The sequence below is a fragment of the Poecilia latipinna genome, unplaced genomic scaffold (assembly GCF_001443285.1).
Source record: "Poecilia latipinna isolate Pla-1442-1.1 unplaced genomic scaffold, P_latipinna-1.0 Scaffold2150, whole genome shotgun sequence".
Classification (NCBI taxonomy): Eukaryota; Metazoa; Chordata; class Actinopteri; order Cyprinodontiformes; family Poeciliidae; genus Poecilia; species Poecilia latipinna.
The window spans coordinates 89,908-106,594 of record NW_015114766.1 but is presented as its reverse complement, the minus strand read 5'-3'; the positions used below and the strand labels follow the sequence as shown (position 1 = coordinate 106,594).

Sequence of the window (16,687 nt, the reverse complement as noted above, 5' to 3'; positions counted from 1 at the left end):
TTCAGAGGATGGGGAAGCAAAACCTCAATCAGGGATTTGGAGGAAACTAGGCTGTGACTAGAGTCCGAACTCAAAGGGCCAGTGTAAGCAGAAGTACCCAGTGTGCAGGAGATGGACTACTTTAAGTGCCAAGACTCTCCTTTACCAGAGACAACGTCAGGAGGATCTTACCTGGGCTAAGGAGTTAACGCTCTAGATTAGGTGCAACGGCTTCTCTACAGATGATGATACAACTGCTTCGAGTCCAGTGCGACGTTTCTACAGCCAGTGATGGGTTGTTAGGTCGTCTACTGGTGCTGGTCCACTGTGTTTCATCAGGATCACAGTCAGCACAGCCCTCTCTTTACCCGGGGGGGGGGGATTCTACAGCACTTCATACTTCCTTTAACTAAGAAACTATATAGAGATGCTGATTTCATTTTCCAACAGGACTTGGCAGAATCCCACACAGCTAAAGGTACAAAAAGCCGGTCCAATCACCATAGATACAAGATCAAAGATGGTCCCAGGATTGTACTTTGTTTTTTTTTTTCTTGTTTGTGCACAATCTTGGCCAATAAAGCTCGTTGTGATGATGTTGCTGTGCTGGACTGGCCTGGAAACACTTCTGACTTGAACCCCACACAGAACATTTACGGGACGTGGTTAAGAGGAAGATGAGACGGACCAGAGAAACTAAAGGCCACTACTGAAGCAACCTGAGGCCACCCAAGCAGAGCTACAAGGCAGCTCACATTCATGCCGTGTTGATGCAGTAACTCATGCAAAAGGAGAGCCGAACAAGTATTGAGTGTCTATGCGACACGACAGAAAGTGAAATTTGGGTTTTCTTTAAGTCAGACATTATCCTGCTTGTTTCAAGTCCTTCCCTGGTTGAACAGAGTGGACTTGCTGAAGACGTAATTCAGTCATTTTAATCAGCTGCGCTTAGGGACGCATGTAAAACCTGCAGGACTCTGATGCGACACTCCTAATCCAAATTATAGACTGGAAAATTTCAAGGCTTCAAATATATCCATGTGTGTGTAATGACCGTCTTCAATTTAGAATATGCTTGAACGTTTTTTGACAGACATGCCCTTCTGTAACTTAAAACATTTTATTGCAGTACCAGTTCTCACCAAGCTACGAAGACTGAAGCAGTATGAATTAGTATTTAAGAAGTTAGTACACACTGATGCCCCGTACTCAAGTCTTATGTTAATTGGAATGTGGTTACTATAAGAAAACTCAGGGGAAAAAAAACAGGAGGAATGTTCTTTTATTCAGGATTAGTGAGACTGCCAGACCTGACTCTCTGCAGTCTCCTTATCTTCTCTCAGTTGGTCCAAAACCGCATCTCCTGAAAACAGAAGGAAGTCAGAGCCACTTCTTTTCTAATCACTGAGCTGGAAGCCGTGTTCGCTTCGGTTGTTTGAAATGCCGCCGTACCCGAGGTCAGGTTGAGATCAGGCCTGGCAGCGAGGTCCTTCTCCAGTCTCTTTACGCGATCCTGTAGATTAGCTTTATCCTGCTCCAAAGTCTCAATTGTATTCTGGAGCGTCTTAATAGAGGCACTTTCTTCCCGCACTGCAACCAACTGTAAAGAAAACAAGATAATCGTTTCAATATAATTTAACACACGCTGGACAAATGTTACCATTTATCAATTCATCCACCAAATTTCACTTTCAGATGAGAAGGAGCTGCAAAAACAAAAAAAAACAATGAGTAATAATGCCTATGATTCAATAATGCCATCATTTATGGAGTTCAGATACGAGATGTCAATCTCCAAGCGAAAGTTTAAATGAGCTTTTAGAGAAAAGAAACATTACAGATGTAAATCTGATTCTGCGAAGACGATAAAACGTGTCAGCACTGACAGAGGTTTCCAGATAGTCATCTTCAAAGTCATGAGGAGGAGGATTGTAAACACATAAAAATGAAAGCAGGTCATTATTTGACCCAGAAGTGATATCCTGTCAGAAGTGTCTCTTGAAGGACTGGTGGGTCTGGTTTTTGCTGTAGAAAGGAAATGACGCTAAAAGCTTCATTTAGGATTCAACAGATTGAAAAAGCAGGTCTTGATAAATGTCAAAAATGCTAATGATGTGAGATAAAGTAAAATGTCAGATTTCTTCCTTACCTCACGCTTCAGTTTCTCCACCTGCTGGTCCTTTTCTGCAACTAAGGCACCGTTTTTATGAATGGACTGCTGGAGGGCAGCCTTCTCTCCACTCAGCTGCTCCCTCAGAGCGTTTTCACTGTTGAACACAGAGTATCCACTAAATGTCAGAGAAACAAAAACTCTGCTTAACATTCATTTCTAGATAACCTTTGATGTGAGTTCATGGCAAATACTTCAATAGCAAACGGGCTTTAAAAATGGAGACCTTCCGAGACAAAATACAGAAGGATGGAGGAGAGGTAGGTCATGAAAGACGGACAAGGAGGCAAAGAAGAAAAGCAAGCAAAGCAGGCAAGACACAGAATATAGGCAGGAGTTGAGGAAGAAAGGAGAGACGGAAAGGAGAAAGACGCAACGTGGAAGAAAGGACGCAAGACACCCCTGTGTCTTGTCTTGTGGGAAGGACAGACCGAAGAGGAGGCAAGGAAGGCTGGACAGAAGGACGCATAGCAACGTAACAACAAACAGGAAAAAGGAGATGAAGGAGGAAGAGAAAACACAAGGAAGAAAAGGACATTTACAAATGGAAATGAGAACGAAGCCTGGCAATCTGAAAATTTCCCACACTCCAATCCAAATTTCTTTTCAAACACTCCCAGATCGGAGAGAACCGTGAAAAAATGTTATGCAAAGAGAAAAAGCCTCCAATTTCAAAGCAATTACTACTCAGCCAGGACTTTGGCATAAAACAGACATTTAACAAATCTGGAAAAAATGTTGTGCATTTCTAAATTTAATAATGAATCTTAGAACAAAGAATGAGACACAGAGCATGTCTGCCAGGCAGCTGAGGTCAAACATGTCAATAGATTTTTCTTATGCGGTGACTGCAGACAAGTCATGATATCAGAAAGCATCAAGTACCTGAAGACATTATTTGGCAGGCTTTGAAGGGAAAGAAGTGTGATAAATCAGCCATTTAATTCAAGGACAATATATATTATTAAATGCCAATTCTCATGGAACCATGCAAGCTTTAACACACAAAAAAAAAAACTCTTAAAAGATACAATATGTACATTGTGTGATTATCTGACAACGCTGGAGTGATAAAAACATGATTAGTTTACCTTCGTTTCAACTCTTCCAACTCTTTCTTGAGTTTTGAGTGCTCATCAGTTAGCTTTGGGGGGGGGGGAAACATACACGTTTAAAAACGCTGAATTGACTTCAACTGTTACATATAAACGCAGTACAACAACGATATTGATGCCAGTACCAGTGACCCTCACCGTCCCCAGATCTCCCTGGTCTTTGTGATTGTTCGCCAGCTCCTGAGACAGCCTTTTGTTTTCCTCTTGAAGACTCTGCAGAGTCTGCGACGTCACAGATGCCGCTTCTTTAAGCTCCTCACTTATGAAACGTAAAATGATGAAATTACCCAACTGTCGGGCTGACAATATATGTTCAAACCATAAATAATGTGGTAAAGTACGATGGATTTAAAATCACTTCCATCTTGGAAAATTCACACAATCCAAGATGAGTTGTACTCACACTTCCTGGCAAAGACTCTTCAGCCTCTGTGTTTCTGTGGAAAGCTGCTCTTTGGATGTGTTCAGGTCTTCTTGATACTTTAAATTCCCTTTTCTCAATGTTTCCAGCTAAAACAAGAAAAGATACGTCAATAACCAGAAGTCTAAAGCTAAAAGATCATTTCACTGAACTCTTCCTCATGCCGCCCGTCTCTGTTAAGTCCCCACCTCAATGTGGCAGAGGTTTTCAGTCCTTATGATCCTGAGGGCCAAACTGCTCAGAGCTTTGTTTTAATCTCCCATGGCATGTTCCATGGTCGTTCACTTCTCCAGTCTACATGCGTTTTGTGGATCTGGAAAAGGCTTAGGAATGTGTCCCAAAGGTATTCTGTGTTTGTCGAGTTGGACTCTGTCAGGACTGCCTCCTCTCACTGATCCGGTTTGTTTTGTTCATGGACAATACCTTAAGTTTTGGTCTTGAAAATAAGAGTCGGGGTTGAAAAGCTCAGGGTCATTGTTTGTTTGCAGATGATGTTGGGTTTTTCAAGCCATTACCTTCAGCATGCACTGGGGTGGTTTGCAGTCGAGTGTCAAGCAGCTGGGATGAGAGTCAGCTCCTCTAAGTCTAACAGTTCTTAACCAGAAAGAGATCGGCTGCTCTCTCTCTGAAGTGTGATTAAAGTAAATTTCTAAAATTTTCTTTTACTTTAGAATGGCGATTACAAACATTTACAATTAAGCATTTTCAGCATGTGGATTCTAATACAAAATACATTCAGCAGTTGAAAAACTTCCAAGGATTTTTATCCAAACATTTTTTTTTATTACCTCAAAAATCTAAAATTAAGTCTTAAACATTTAGAAAGTTTCAAAGTACCTCTGAAAGCTCAGATAAAAAAAAAAAAAGCCAAGTTCATCTCTGAACTACTGCATCGCTGGCGTTCCTTCTGACCCAACCAGTCTCTCACCTGAGTCTGGATTTCGTCCTTGGAGCGCTGCAGTGCCTCCACCAATGACTGAGCTTCGTTCTTTTCCTTCAGCAAAGCTTCTTTCTCCTTTACGAGCTTCTCAAGAGCGTCAGCGGCGTTACCAGAAGCCTAAGCGGTGGGATTAAGACACTTAGTGAGATGAGCAGCTTTACATAAAACCAGCAAACTGACGTTAAAGCTAAAGAATCTCATTCTTGTGTGATCTGAGGTTTGGAAACCACGTACAAGTGCATGTTTTTACAATACAATTATTTCAATTTAATAAGTAGTAAATTAACAACATGCTGTTCTATTGAGACACTTTATCACCGATTAACAGACTGACACTTTAAAAAGTGTATTAGAACGTTGTATTTTTCGAAGCTCTTGTTGACGATTACCACCACAATTACTGCAACCTGTGGCCTCAGAACGGAGACTGAAAAAATTTGCGAATGCTTCCTGCTCATCAAAGGAAGCATTAGACCAGCCTCTTTGGATTAACACATCCAATAAACTGCATCAAATGGTTGGCTGCAACAAGGCGTTCAAAGTCCAACTAAAATTAAATTAGCCTACCAGTAGCTCACGTTATAAGTCCACAGGCAAAAGCTGGGAGCTAAGGGTAGTAAACAGAGGTTAGTAAATGGAGGATGAAAGTTAAGACGTGAAATTAAAAGGGAGACAAACTAGCAAGCATGCAATGTGAAGGCGGCAAAGCCCCAGCACCACTAGAATTGGTACTGGAGGAGAAATACCTCAAGCTGCTTAGAAATAGCGTTTTTTAGTTGCGACTCGAGCTCCCTGACTTGCTGGGCGGCTTCATCCCTCTTAGCCTGCAGGGCGTTCTTCTGAGCCGACAGCTGCAAAACGCTGGAGGATATTTCTTCTTTCACCACAGCAGACGCAGACGCCTCCTCGAGAGCATTCTTGTACCGTTTTTCCAAGTTTATCGTCTCAGTTTTTTGGGCCTGGAGTTCAGTCTGCAGCCGTTTGTTGCTTGCTTCCAAACACCTCACCTTTTTAAGAAGCTCCGACTGTTCGGCGAGTAAGGTTTCTTTCTTGGCGCAAAGAGAAGACGTCTCCTGCTTCAGTTCAGACTGGCTAGCTAAAAGCTCTTCCTTCACCGATGTCAACAGAGTCATCCGTTTGTCCATTTCCTCAAGCCTAGTTGCCAGCTGTTCCCTATCTTGGCCCAACTGATGGTTTTCTTGCTCTCGCCGTTTTAATTGTTCTTTTAGAGATTCCATTTCTGCCTTAAAAGACTTATTTTGTTCATCAGCATTCTTGCGGTGAAAAGATATATCTTTGTTTTCCTGCATTACTTTGGACAAAGTGTTCTGAAGTTCTTCAATTTGCTTAGACAAACCATCTTTGTCAGCTTTTGCTTTAGTGATTTCACAGTTTTCAGCTTGTAGAGTCATCTCAAGCAGGTCCTTCGCCTCCGACAGAGATGTCATCTGTTTTTTTAACTCCTGGACTTCCTGCAGCAGAACTTGGTTCTCCTTCTGGAAAGAATGGACTTTCTGCTCAGCTTCGGTCTGCAGAGACTGAAGATGATGATGGTCCTTTTTAAGGTTATCTACCTGTTGAGAAAGCTCCAAGTTGGACTTCTGAAACTCCGCTTTTACTTTATTATGATCAGCGACAAGTTCAATTTTGGTCTTTTCCAGAATTTCAACATCAGAGCAATGTTTCCGCAGTTCATTCTGTAGGTCAGTCTTTTCTCGTTCCAGAGTGGTGATCTTGGCTTCCAGCTCATCTTTTTGATACTTAGTTTCTTCAAGCTTTGTTTCCAGATGACTCTTCTGTTGAAGGAGGTCAGCATTGGTTCTGCCATAACCATCCAACTGGCTCCTAGTTGTGCGATTGTCACCAGCGAGCTTCTCACGCTCCACAGAAAGAGTCTCCTTCTCAGATAAGGCCTTGGTATACTTCCCTTCCAACTCTCCCTTCTCCTCCTCCAAACGCTCAAAATCCGTCTTCTGCTGCTCAAGAGCTGAATCCAGGCTCATCTTTTCTTTACGCAAGTTGTGAAGTGTCATCTCCATTTCAGAGTTCTGTAGACGCAATGCTTGTTTCTCCTGCTCAAAAGACGATGATGCCTCGTTATATTTTTCGTGAGAAAGGGACAACTGTTCCGTCAGGACATGGAGCTTCTCCTTGAGCTCTTGCAGCTCTCTGAAAAGGTTGTCTTTCTCACTAGACACCTTCCTCTGGGATGCAAGCAGGTCTTCTTTTTCCTGCAATAGGGTGAGCCTTTCAGAATCTGTCACTTGACTGTTTGTCTTGAACTCTTCAAGCATCTGGGCCAAGCTGGCTTTAGAGGCTTTCAGCTCTTCACATTCACGAATTTGACTCTCCAAGTCTTTCTTGGTTTGGCCGAGTTTGTTTTGGAGCTCCTCCTTCTCCGTCTCTTGGTTCTTTTTCTCCAGAGCAGCAGCGCCGACTTCAGACGACAACTCGGCTTTCTCATTTGTTAGGGATTCTACCCGAGACTGGAGCTGCACAGTCTTCATCTTAAGGTCTTCTTTTTCCAAATTCAATGACTTCACTTTTTCCTGCAGCTCAGCATTTTTAGCGTCAAGAGACTTCCGAGCATTTTTTGCAGAATCTCGCTCTAATATCAGATCGTGTCTCTCACAGGTGAATTTTGACTCCTTTTCCTTGAGGTCCTCTTCCAGCCGGCTCTTCTCTTTGCAAACATTTTGATAATCCTCAAGCAGCTGCTTCCTTTTAGACTCGGTTTGCTCGACGTCCAACTGATGCTTCAAGACAGAGTCATTCATCTCAGCATTTTCTCTTTGAAGCTCCTTAATTTGAGTCAAATATTCACCTTTACCACGATGCAGTTCTTTGTTTTCGGCCTCTGCTTCCTGCAGCAGGTGTTTGAGATTCTCCAGTTCCTTCTTCAGTGAAGTCCTCTCTTCATCTAATTGCTTAGTACTGGTCTGTAGTTCCTCTTGAAGTTTTGAGAGTTTATCATTAGTTGCCAGGAGCTCTTCATTCTGCACTGAAACCTCTTTGCAACTAATCTCAGTGACAGAAAGTTTATTTTGCAACTCAGAAAGCCGCCTCTCCAGATTGCCTCTCTCAGCTTTATGATCTTCACTTTGCTTAAACATGTTTTCCAGATCAAGACTCTGCTTATCCAGTTTTTTTGACATATTGTCAACGTAGGAGTCAAGCTCAGCAGAAAGCCGCTGGAAAAATAAAAGGTGAAAAAAAAAAAGAGGGGGGGATATACACACAGGGCAATGCATGAATAAATACAAAATAAACCATCTAGTCATGGATACAAGTGATATGCAAATGGAAAGGTTAAGCCTCAGAAGCATAAAAATCAGAAAGGGGGTCACACCAAAGCTTTCAACCACAAACTGTGGAGGCAGAAAATTTTCACATCGACTAAGAAACCTTTTCGATAACAATGGCATCAATACAAATAAAGGTAATTAATATCAACATAAAAGGCGTGTAGATTGCCAGGGTGTTACCACTAATGGCGGCATGAATACAATGCACTTATACAGTATTACAACAGAAAATCATTTGAGTAACACCATAATTTTTTTTTCTATTAAGAAAATTAAATTGCCAAATTTCTGTAATTCTTGTGTCTTAAATGTCTAATAACACAATTACAGGCTTGTCTATTAATTATCAAACTTTGTGTGTTTTTGTTCAAACCCACATAAGAGAAAATATTTGACTGACATGAAGAGAAATGCGGCACCATTTGTCTTCACACAAGTGAAAATTTTCCACAGAAAAAGCAGGGTAAAAGGAAATCCCAAAATAATCCCTTCACAAAAAGTAAACAAGCCCCCCTGTAACTTATAGTTGACTCATCCTTTTAAAGCCCACTCCCTCACATGCAAGAGACTTGGGGAAACTCGGTGTAAAGATTTATTTTGCGTTTTGTCAACATGCTGGTGCTGTAATGGGGTGGGGCAGATTTTGTTCTTGTGCTTTTAGCCCCACAGAACCAACTGGGCATTGTGTTGTCGCCACAGTCTGCCTGAGTATCGTCATTCACTGGAGGGTCCTGATGTGTTAATACTGACTGACATCTACGAGCTCGTTGAATCTGTGCCATTAAGAATTATGGTAGTTCTGAAGGTCAAAAGGGTTCCAACCCACTACTGACAAGGTGCCTCCAAGTGGCAGTGAGTGGTAGTTGTCATAGCTTACCGAGTCGAGAGTAATGCAAAAAAAAAAAAAAAAAAAAAAATAAGATAACGTGACAAGGATTGCCTCTGTGCTGGTGCTGCTTTGAAATTTTTAGTGGTGATAATGGTAGTGATGGGCAACACTGAACACATTCACAGTGTAGGTGTAATAATAATAATATGAAAGTTTAGTCATTCCACCCTCTGCCTGGCATTTTTTATTCTTATTTTTACTAATCATTACCGTTAAATGTGAATGAGTTAAAAAATATCATAATGCAAAAATAACAAAATTGCATTTAAACCGAATTGATGCTTTTTAAAACTGCACTTCACATTATGCTTTGGTGTTAAAAAAGAAAACGGATGTATTTAAAGTTTACAAATAATATACCATTTGAGACTTTGTAAAACATTTAGATCTTCACAAATGTTCCTTATAAGTCATAAATACCATAAACCTTGCTAATCTTTAAACATTGTGCCAGTGAACCTTTTAAAACATATCGACTCCTCTTACATACTTCTGAAGCAGTGCTTACCTGAGCCTGTTCTTTGTACGTCTGCAGCTCAGACACGGTTTTCTCCAGCTCTCCAGTTTTGTCCTTGGAGGAGGAAAGCTCCATCTTCAACTGATCAAACTGTGTTTGCAGAATCTCGAATTCCTTCAAATGGAGCTCGGAGGCCTCGGAGAGGGATTTCTCATGTGAGGCCTTCAAATCCTCAACCTGACTCTTACTTTGTTTAAGAGCGTTTTCCTAGCAAACGCAAAAACCGCAAAGTGAAACAAAACTTCACATTTATTGCCTCTAACTAGATCCAACACATTCACTGCAATCCTGAAATGTTCTGACAGGGTGATTGAACATGAGAATGTACATTTCTGAAGCATTACTATAGGAGTTAAAGGAATTGGTGTTAGTTTTCAAGTCAAATCATACAGAAAATACTGAGAAGTGGAAGTATTTAAATGGATTAGTAGCATACTTGTTACATTCCTGAAATACTAACCAAGGTAACTATCTTCTCCTGAAGAACACTCATTTCATGCCCTTTGTTAGACTGCTCTTTCTGGAGCTTTTCTTTCAAATCTGCCATCTTCTCTTTTTCCTCTGCCATCTGATTCTGCAACTCCTCAAGTCTCCTGTGTAATGTTAACAAAGGAGGTAACAGGTTACCAAACTGCACAACTATTCTAACACAGCAAGTATAACAGGTCTGAAATTTGGAACAGCAAGTAGATTAAAACCAAACTAATTTTAACATTTAAGAAATAGTATTTAGTTTCACTACCTTTCCTTCTGCTTGAGATCCTCATTCATTTTTGTGAGCTGGACTGAATCGTCACCAGACGCCTTCATCATGTCTGAAATATCGTTTTCCAACTTGCTCTTGTCCTTTGACAGCTGCTCAAGCTTTTCGTCTGCAGACTTCAGTTTTCGCTCCGTTACTAAAGAAAAACAAGACCAGCTGACTTATAGGGTCCAAATGTTGTTATAATGGGAAGAAAAAAAACATACTACAACATAATACTGGCTTGATGCAACCTTACTGCAAATTATTCAGCACAGAACAAACACAGTTTCAATCTGCTAACCAGCAAGCTGACTTCTTAGGGTCTCTGATTCACTAGCTAAGGACGTGCAGTGTTCGTTCTTCTTAACCAGATTCTCAATTGTTTCTGTCCAAAACAAAACACGGTTTTAATCCAAGCAAACTTAAAAGGAAAAGAGCTGTAAACTCTACATAGTAAAACATTAGGGGTATTACGTCCCACGATGACTATATCCGCTACCTTTCATAGTTTCAATGGCTTTATTCAGCTCCTCTGTGCTTCGCCGCAGCCTTAGATTCTGTGGGGAGAAAAAACATTTTTTATTTGTTATGTCATTATACATGACAAGAGTGAAACAAGAAGGCATTGTAGTCACAGAAGCACAGAATAAATGGAGGATTAAGTCAATTATGTCCCATAGAGAAACACAAACATTGTTCTATGAACCTCACCAGGCTTTTAATCTCGCTCTCCATGACGTCCTTCTGCTGCTGTAGTGTAGTCAGACTCTCCTGTAAGGTGACCACTTCCTGCTCTTTACCCTCCAACTGTGAGCTCAGTTCCACAACCTGCAGTAAGCAAAAGTTTATCTTCATACTGAGAAAAAAGAAAAGAAAGAAAGAAAGAAAAAAAAACAAAAAAAACAATACTACAGAACGGTGAAATGACCGAGAGGCGTTTTCTAACCTACCGCTGCTCGACTGCCATCTCCTTGATTCTGGAGCTCCTCTACTTGACTCTTCAGAGCCACACACTCCTGGTTACTTTGTGCTAACTGGCTGCGTAGAGTTGCCATATCTCCCTCTTGCTCTTTGGTTTCTGTATCCTTGTCCTGAAACTGTTGTGCCAGCCTGGTTTCTTTTTCTTCGAGCTCCTTTATCCTGGTTTCAGCAGCATGAAGCTTTCCAAGGACATCCTCCATCTCCACCAGGTGCTGCTCCTCTGCTTTCTCGACACTGGACCGCAGTGACTCCTCCAGTCGCTCCTTTTCCTCGGACAGAGACGACAGCTGTGCCTGCATCTCCTGGGTCAGAGCTGAGACCTTGGCTTCGTGTTTGGCTGAGGCCTCTTCTAAAGCTATTTCATGCTCCACCTTAAGCTTTTCCAGAGCACTTTTGGTTTCCGCAAGCTCGTCTATCTGAGCATCTGCACCGTTGCTAAAAGATGCCTTCAGCTCTTCCATGGCAGACTCCATCTTTGAACGCCACAGTTCAACGGTGTCAACATTCTCCTTCTCTGCTTGGCTTAAGCGCATCTGTAGCTGTTCTTTGTCGCTGGACAGCATTACAGTTGTCGCCTGAAGCTGGGCGACCGCCTCGCTGTGGAGTTTTTCCTGCGCTTCCAGCTTTGCTCTGTATGACTCGACCTCTTCTTGGTGTTTAGCTTCTTCAGCTGAAAGCTGATCCCTAAGAGAGTTGTTCTCTTCCAGGATAGGGGACAGGGTGCCGCTCGGGTCCTCGGAGTTCTGCTGCATCTCAAGACGCAGCTTGAGGCCAGTCACTTCTCTGTTGCGCAGTAAAAGGTCTCGCTCGAGTTCCATGATACGGGATCTTTCCGACACTGTAGCAACCTTAAAAAGCAGAAATCTTTCATTTGCAATGGAATTCTATTCAGAAATCTTCACAATAGCGATGCATAAACAGAGTCTAAAATTACTGTGCGACTCACAGAAAATGACATTAGAGGCCAAATAAAAACTGTTTCACAATAGAGAAACTAATCAAATTGATGTTTAAAGACAAAATATACAAACTTTTGGTCACACAAAAAGGAATTATACTGACCTCTTGTGGCCAAAAAAAACACCCCAATTTAAATAACGACAGACTTAATATTCCAGATGAAATTTGTAGATTAAAACCTATTTTAAAATTCTCTCTTATTTATTCATTACACTCAAATGTCCATAATACTTTCTATTTCTACCAATTTTTATGATTATGGCTTACGGCAAAAGAAAACTTAAAACTAAGACTGTCAGAAAATTTGAATATCACATAAACCCCCCCAAAAAAAAAAAAAATTACAAAATGTCTACTATGTGCGCTCAATATTTGCTCTGGGCTCTTTTGAAACAAATTACTGCATCAATGCCACAAAAGAAGTTTCACCGACCTCTTTCATACTTTTCCACCTTGGTTTTGACATGTCACATATTTTTATTAGGAAAATGAATTCACACAGTAAATCACATTATAATAAGAATTTAGTGCATATAATGACTTCAATACCACAAAGGAATACCAGGACTCAAAGTTAGGGGAGTGGGGAATAGGTTTTATACTAGCAAAACGTAGGGACGCCAAATAAGCAGGACAAATGGATGCCAGGAGAAATACAACATGGGACATCTGGGACAATGATTTGAGGCGACGGGGAAAAGTTGTCTGTCTGGTTAAGCAGCAATATCAGAAAAGCATTGGTTCATGCTGAGCAGCTTGGTGGAAGCATTTACAGAAAATCAGGTTAAAATTTAGAGGAAGCTTAAGTTTTAGTGATAAAATGTTAATTATTGGCCACTTTATTACATACACGTGTTGAACTGCCTCCTAACAAAACTAAAGCCCATCAAAACAGCGGTGTAGGTAAAAAAAAAAAAAAGTATCTTGATGTCAGAAGAATAAGCGGATTGGCTCAAGGTATGCAGAATATCCACTCTTACATGTCGAACCTTGAAGCAGATGGGCTACAGCAGATACACAAACCAGGCAAGACTTATGTCAGCTGAGAACAGGAAAATGAGACCGTATTTCACAGAAATACAGAGTTAGAACAATAACGTATTGCCTGGTCCGATCATTTTCAGTCATTCAGACTTTAGGGATGGAACCATTCTGCCTTGTGTAAAAGTGCCAAGTAGCGTATTTGTGTGAGGAATATTTTTTGGTACCAACTGGATAGTCTACCTAAATATTACTGCTGACCTGCCCATCCTTTTTTTTTTTTTTTTTGACCAAAGTGGATAAATCAATTCATCCAGCAGGATAATCAAGCCCGTCACAAAGTTTAAACCACTTCAGACCGGAATGCTGAACATGACAATGAGTTCACTGTGCTCCATTTGCCTCAATACTCCAGATTTCAGGCCATCAGAGCATCTTTGAGATTCGGAGAAATAGAATATTTGCATCATGGATATGCAGCTGACAAACCTGCAGCAATTTTATGATGCAATCATGTCAATATGATTCAAAATAGCCGAAGAAAGGTTCTGAAGCTCTGCCGTGAAGAATTAAGGCAGATATGATGGCAAACGGTGATCTAGACCGCAATTAACTAGGAGGTGTACATAATAAAGTGGCCATTGAGGTTATATTTACAGTACAAGCTGATTTTTTTTTAGTACAAGATCAATTTTAAACTCCGTAAAAATCAAATCTTTACACATTTACAAACCTATACTGACACCTCGGAAAACCTCAACATGTGTTTGCTGTGTATCCCCGCCTCAGGCCCTCTCTCCCAATGCAGCACCCCCATCCCCAGGCAGAATTCATTACCCTAGTGTCTTCTAACTCTCTTTGGAGTTTCTCAGCTTTGGTCTTTTCAAAGAGCAGGTTCTGTTCAAGCTCCTTAATGTGGGCATGCTCCAGTCTGGTCTGCGTCTGTTAGTAAACAAGGAGGAGAGGAAGAGAACACACCAGTGCCACCATCACATGCCAGCCCAACACAGACAGAGAGGGAGGGGAAACAGGAGAGAGAGTTGAGTGAGTTGCGTTTGTGTGTGTGCGTGTGTGGCGAACTGAAGGGCTTGGGAACTGGATCTGGATGGGCGCGGTGCGTCGTAAATGAGTGGAAATGAGAAGACACCACATGCAGGAATTTCATGCGGGGGCAAAATGGCTGCAAATGGGCTTTTCTTGTGAATGGGCGACGGCAAATACAACACAAGCATGTTTATGGGTGTGCAGGACAAGCGTAGGGATGAGACCGTAGCAGGCAGTTGTAGACATAAACATGCAAAACTGACACCTGGTGAATAAAGCAAACTGTTATGATTAATAAACAACAATGGCCATGTGTATCAAACCAATGCTTTTTCATAATCAGTAGCAACTCCTTGTACTAAACTGTAACTTACAGCAACTTGCAAAGGTATCATTCATGTCACGTTACAACCGTAAACTGCCATTTGTTGTACAGAGATTTTATCTGAGACCAACAAAAAATGGCAAATTTTAAGGAAAAAAAAAAAAAGAGATTTTATTTTACTTTTACAAAAACAAATCTGTGAAGACGCGCTACTCACTAAAATACAACCAAGTGGAAAGCACCGATTTCAGAACAGAGCCCCAGTGTGTGTGTGCAATTTAATCCAACTGTGACGGCCTCCGGTGTTTATAGTGAAATAACAGCATGATGAAGGCCAAAGAACACAGAGCAGGGCAACAACAGTTTCTGCTCCAGCACCCCTGATTCAAATGATTGCATTACTTCCTCAGCATACAACAGAGGATTGAGAACCACTGGTTTAGGCCAAGTCATATTTACGTGGACCAGTCAAAGTTCAGACCAGCCAATTTAGACTCTTTGACCAGTAATCCAATCTGATTGAACTGGAGCCATGGTCTTATAAAAAAGTAGGCAAAGTTTTCAGTCTGATGTGGTAGAAAATCATCCAAAAAGGATCTGCAATTGCAGAAAACATTGGTTCCACAAAGAGTTGACTCAGGGGTGTGAACACAAATGCACTTCTCATATTTTAGAGCTTTATTTGGAAAAAGGAAAATGGAGAAGCATGTGTCATTTTTCTTCCTCTTCACACTAATGTACAACTTTCCTTTTGGTCCATCAAATATAACTTCCAATAAAACATTAAAACTCTGGTTGTACTCTGACACAGTAGCATGAATCCCTTTGCAAGGCACTGTAAGGTCAATATATTCTAACAGACATTTTCTGTATCATGAAGGTAAAACTGTAGCACATTTAGCCTTGATTTAATACCAGAAAAAAAAAAAAAAAACATTTCTCTCTTGGTTACCAAGGCCGTTGCTTCAACTGTAAGTATAATAAACCAGCAGTTAACAGGCCATCATGTGCAAGACTTGCGACTTAAATATTCTTCTGTAAAACAAAAATCACTTTGAATTATGACACAGAATTAATCTGATTTGACTTTCAGTATTGCACGAGATTAATAAATGATTTTACACAAAACAAAATATATTTGTGCTCCTGGGTGAACATAACAAACCTCATTTTAACTTTAGGTTTCATATTAAAAATCAAAATACAAGTTATATTAAATACCTGCTCGGTCATGCATCGCATGTATTTAAGCTATAAAGCTAAAGTTTAGAATCTAATCAAATGTAAAGAACCAATCAAGGCGTGATTACAAAAAAAAAAGGTTTATGTCACTGAAATTTATTTGCCATTTTTAAAGTTATTTTCCATTGGAGTACCTATAATCATGAAAACCGCGTGCGAATCAAACTGAGTAGACATTACGTTTGAGGGATTCATGTCAGTGAAGTGAAATGACAGGGGAGCATCCAGTGATTTCATGCCGAGCACTGGACCAACATGAAAGACGAGGATGGGAGGCAAGAACAAGTCATAAGGTCACATCACTGGACAGAAAGGCACCAAAAAAATCACAGCTGAGCATCAACTGTAACAGTTTAAAATTAAAGGAATTATATTTTCACCTGGTTATACTGTGTTCATTTTATGTATTTAAAGCTCCATTTAAAGTAGCTTTAAATGCAGCACTTTTTGTTAGAACAACAACAAAAAATTTAGAACACAAGTAACGAAGCGATAAAAGGGGACTTCGGTAACACTATTTGAAGGCAGGTGAATAAGGCTGACATGACACTGTCATAAACACCTGTGGTGAACATGAATAAGCCTTCATGAATATTTATGACTGTTGTCATAAAGCGTCATTCGGTAAATTATGACACTTTTAATACAAAGCTGACATTATTCAAAATGTCTTTGTTATGACAAATTGACATTAACCAAGAAATCATTACTGATATAAATTATATAAAAGTATTACTGATTGCACTTTAAAAATTTGGTAACTTTATGTTATTAAAGGTGAAGTTTAAACAGTAATGATTTCTTAGTTAATGTCAAGTTGTCATAACAAAGACATTTTGAATAATGTCAACTTTGTATTAAAAGTGTCATAATTTACCGAATGACACTTTATGACAACAGTCATAAATATTCATGAAGGCTTATTCATGTGCATGACAGGTGTTATGTCATCTTTATGATGATGTCATGACAGTCTTATTCACCCCCCTTCAAATAAAGTGTTACCTTTACCAATTTTCAAAGGCAATTATTAAAGGAAATTGACATAAGGATAATTATTCAAACCATTAAAC

At 40.4% G+C, this 16,687-nt stretch overlaps 1 protein-coding gene across 6 annotated transcripts in view; it reads right to left on the bottom strand.

Moving 5' to 3' along the window:
• Nucleotides 1-1,242: 1,242 nt before the first annotated feature.
• Nucleotides 1,243-16,687, bottom strand: part of clip1a (CAP-GLY domain containing linker protein 1a) — a 26,940-nt gene continuing 11,495 nt past the window's right edge. For 3 of the 6 annotated variants that reach the window (XM_015017498.1, XM_015017499.1, XM_015017500.1), the window contains exons 9-25: nt 13,841-13,945; nt 11,032-11,910; nt 10,793-10,909; nt 10,581-10,638; nt 10,383-10,466; nt 10,079-10,235; nt 9,797-9,929; nt 9,328-9,543; nt 5,372-7,816; nt 4,614-4,742; nt 3,668-3,774; nt 3,403-3,523; nt 3,241-3,293; nt 3,035-3,055; nt 2,129-2,246; nt 1,432-1,579; nt 1,243-1,342 (exon numbers count right to left, since the gene is read on the bottom strand). In XM_015017498.1, coding sequence (XP_014872984.1) covers nt 1,272-1,342; nt 1,432-1,579; nt 2,129-2,246; nt 3,035-3,055; nt 3,241-3,293; nt 3,403-3,523; nt 3,668-3,774; nt 4,614-4,742; nt 5,372-7,816; nt 9,328-9,543; nt 9,797-9,929; nt 10,079-10,235; nt 10,383-10,466; nt 10,581-10,638; nt 10,793-10,909; nt 11,032-11,910; nt 13,841-13,945 — 4,962 coding nt within the window. In that variant the 3' untranslated portion in view covers nt 1,243-1,271. The remainder of the gene's footprint in view (nt 1,343-1,431; nt 1,580-2,128; nt 2,247-3,034; nt 3,056-3,240; nt 3,294-3,402; nt 3,524-3,667; nt 3,775-4,613; nt 4,743-5,371; nt 7,817-9,327; nt 9,544-9,796; nt 9,930-10,078; nt 10,236-10,382; nt 10,467-10,580; nt 10,639-10,792; nt 10,910-11,031; nt 11,911-13,840; nt 13,946-16,687) is intronic. The other 3 variants (XM_015017502.1, XM_015017503.1, XM_015017501.1) reach the window with 3 other exon arrangements.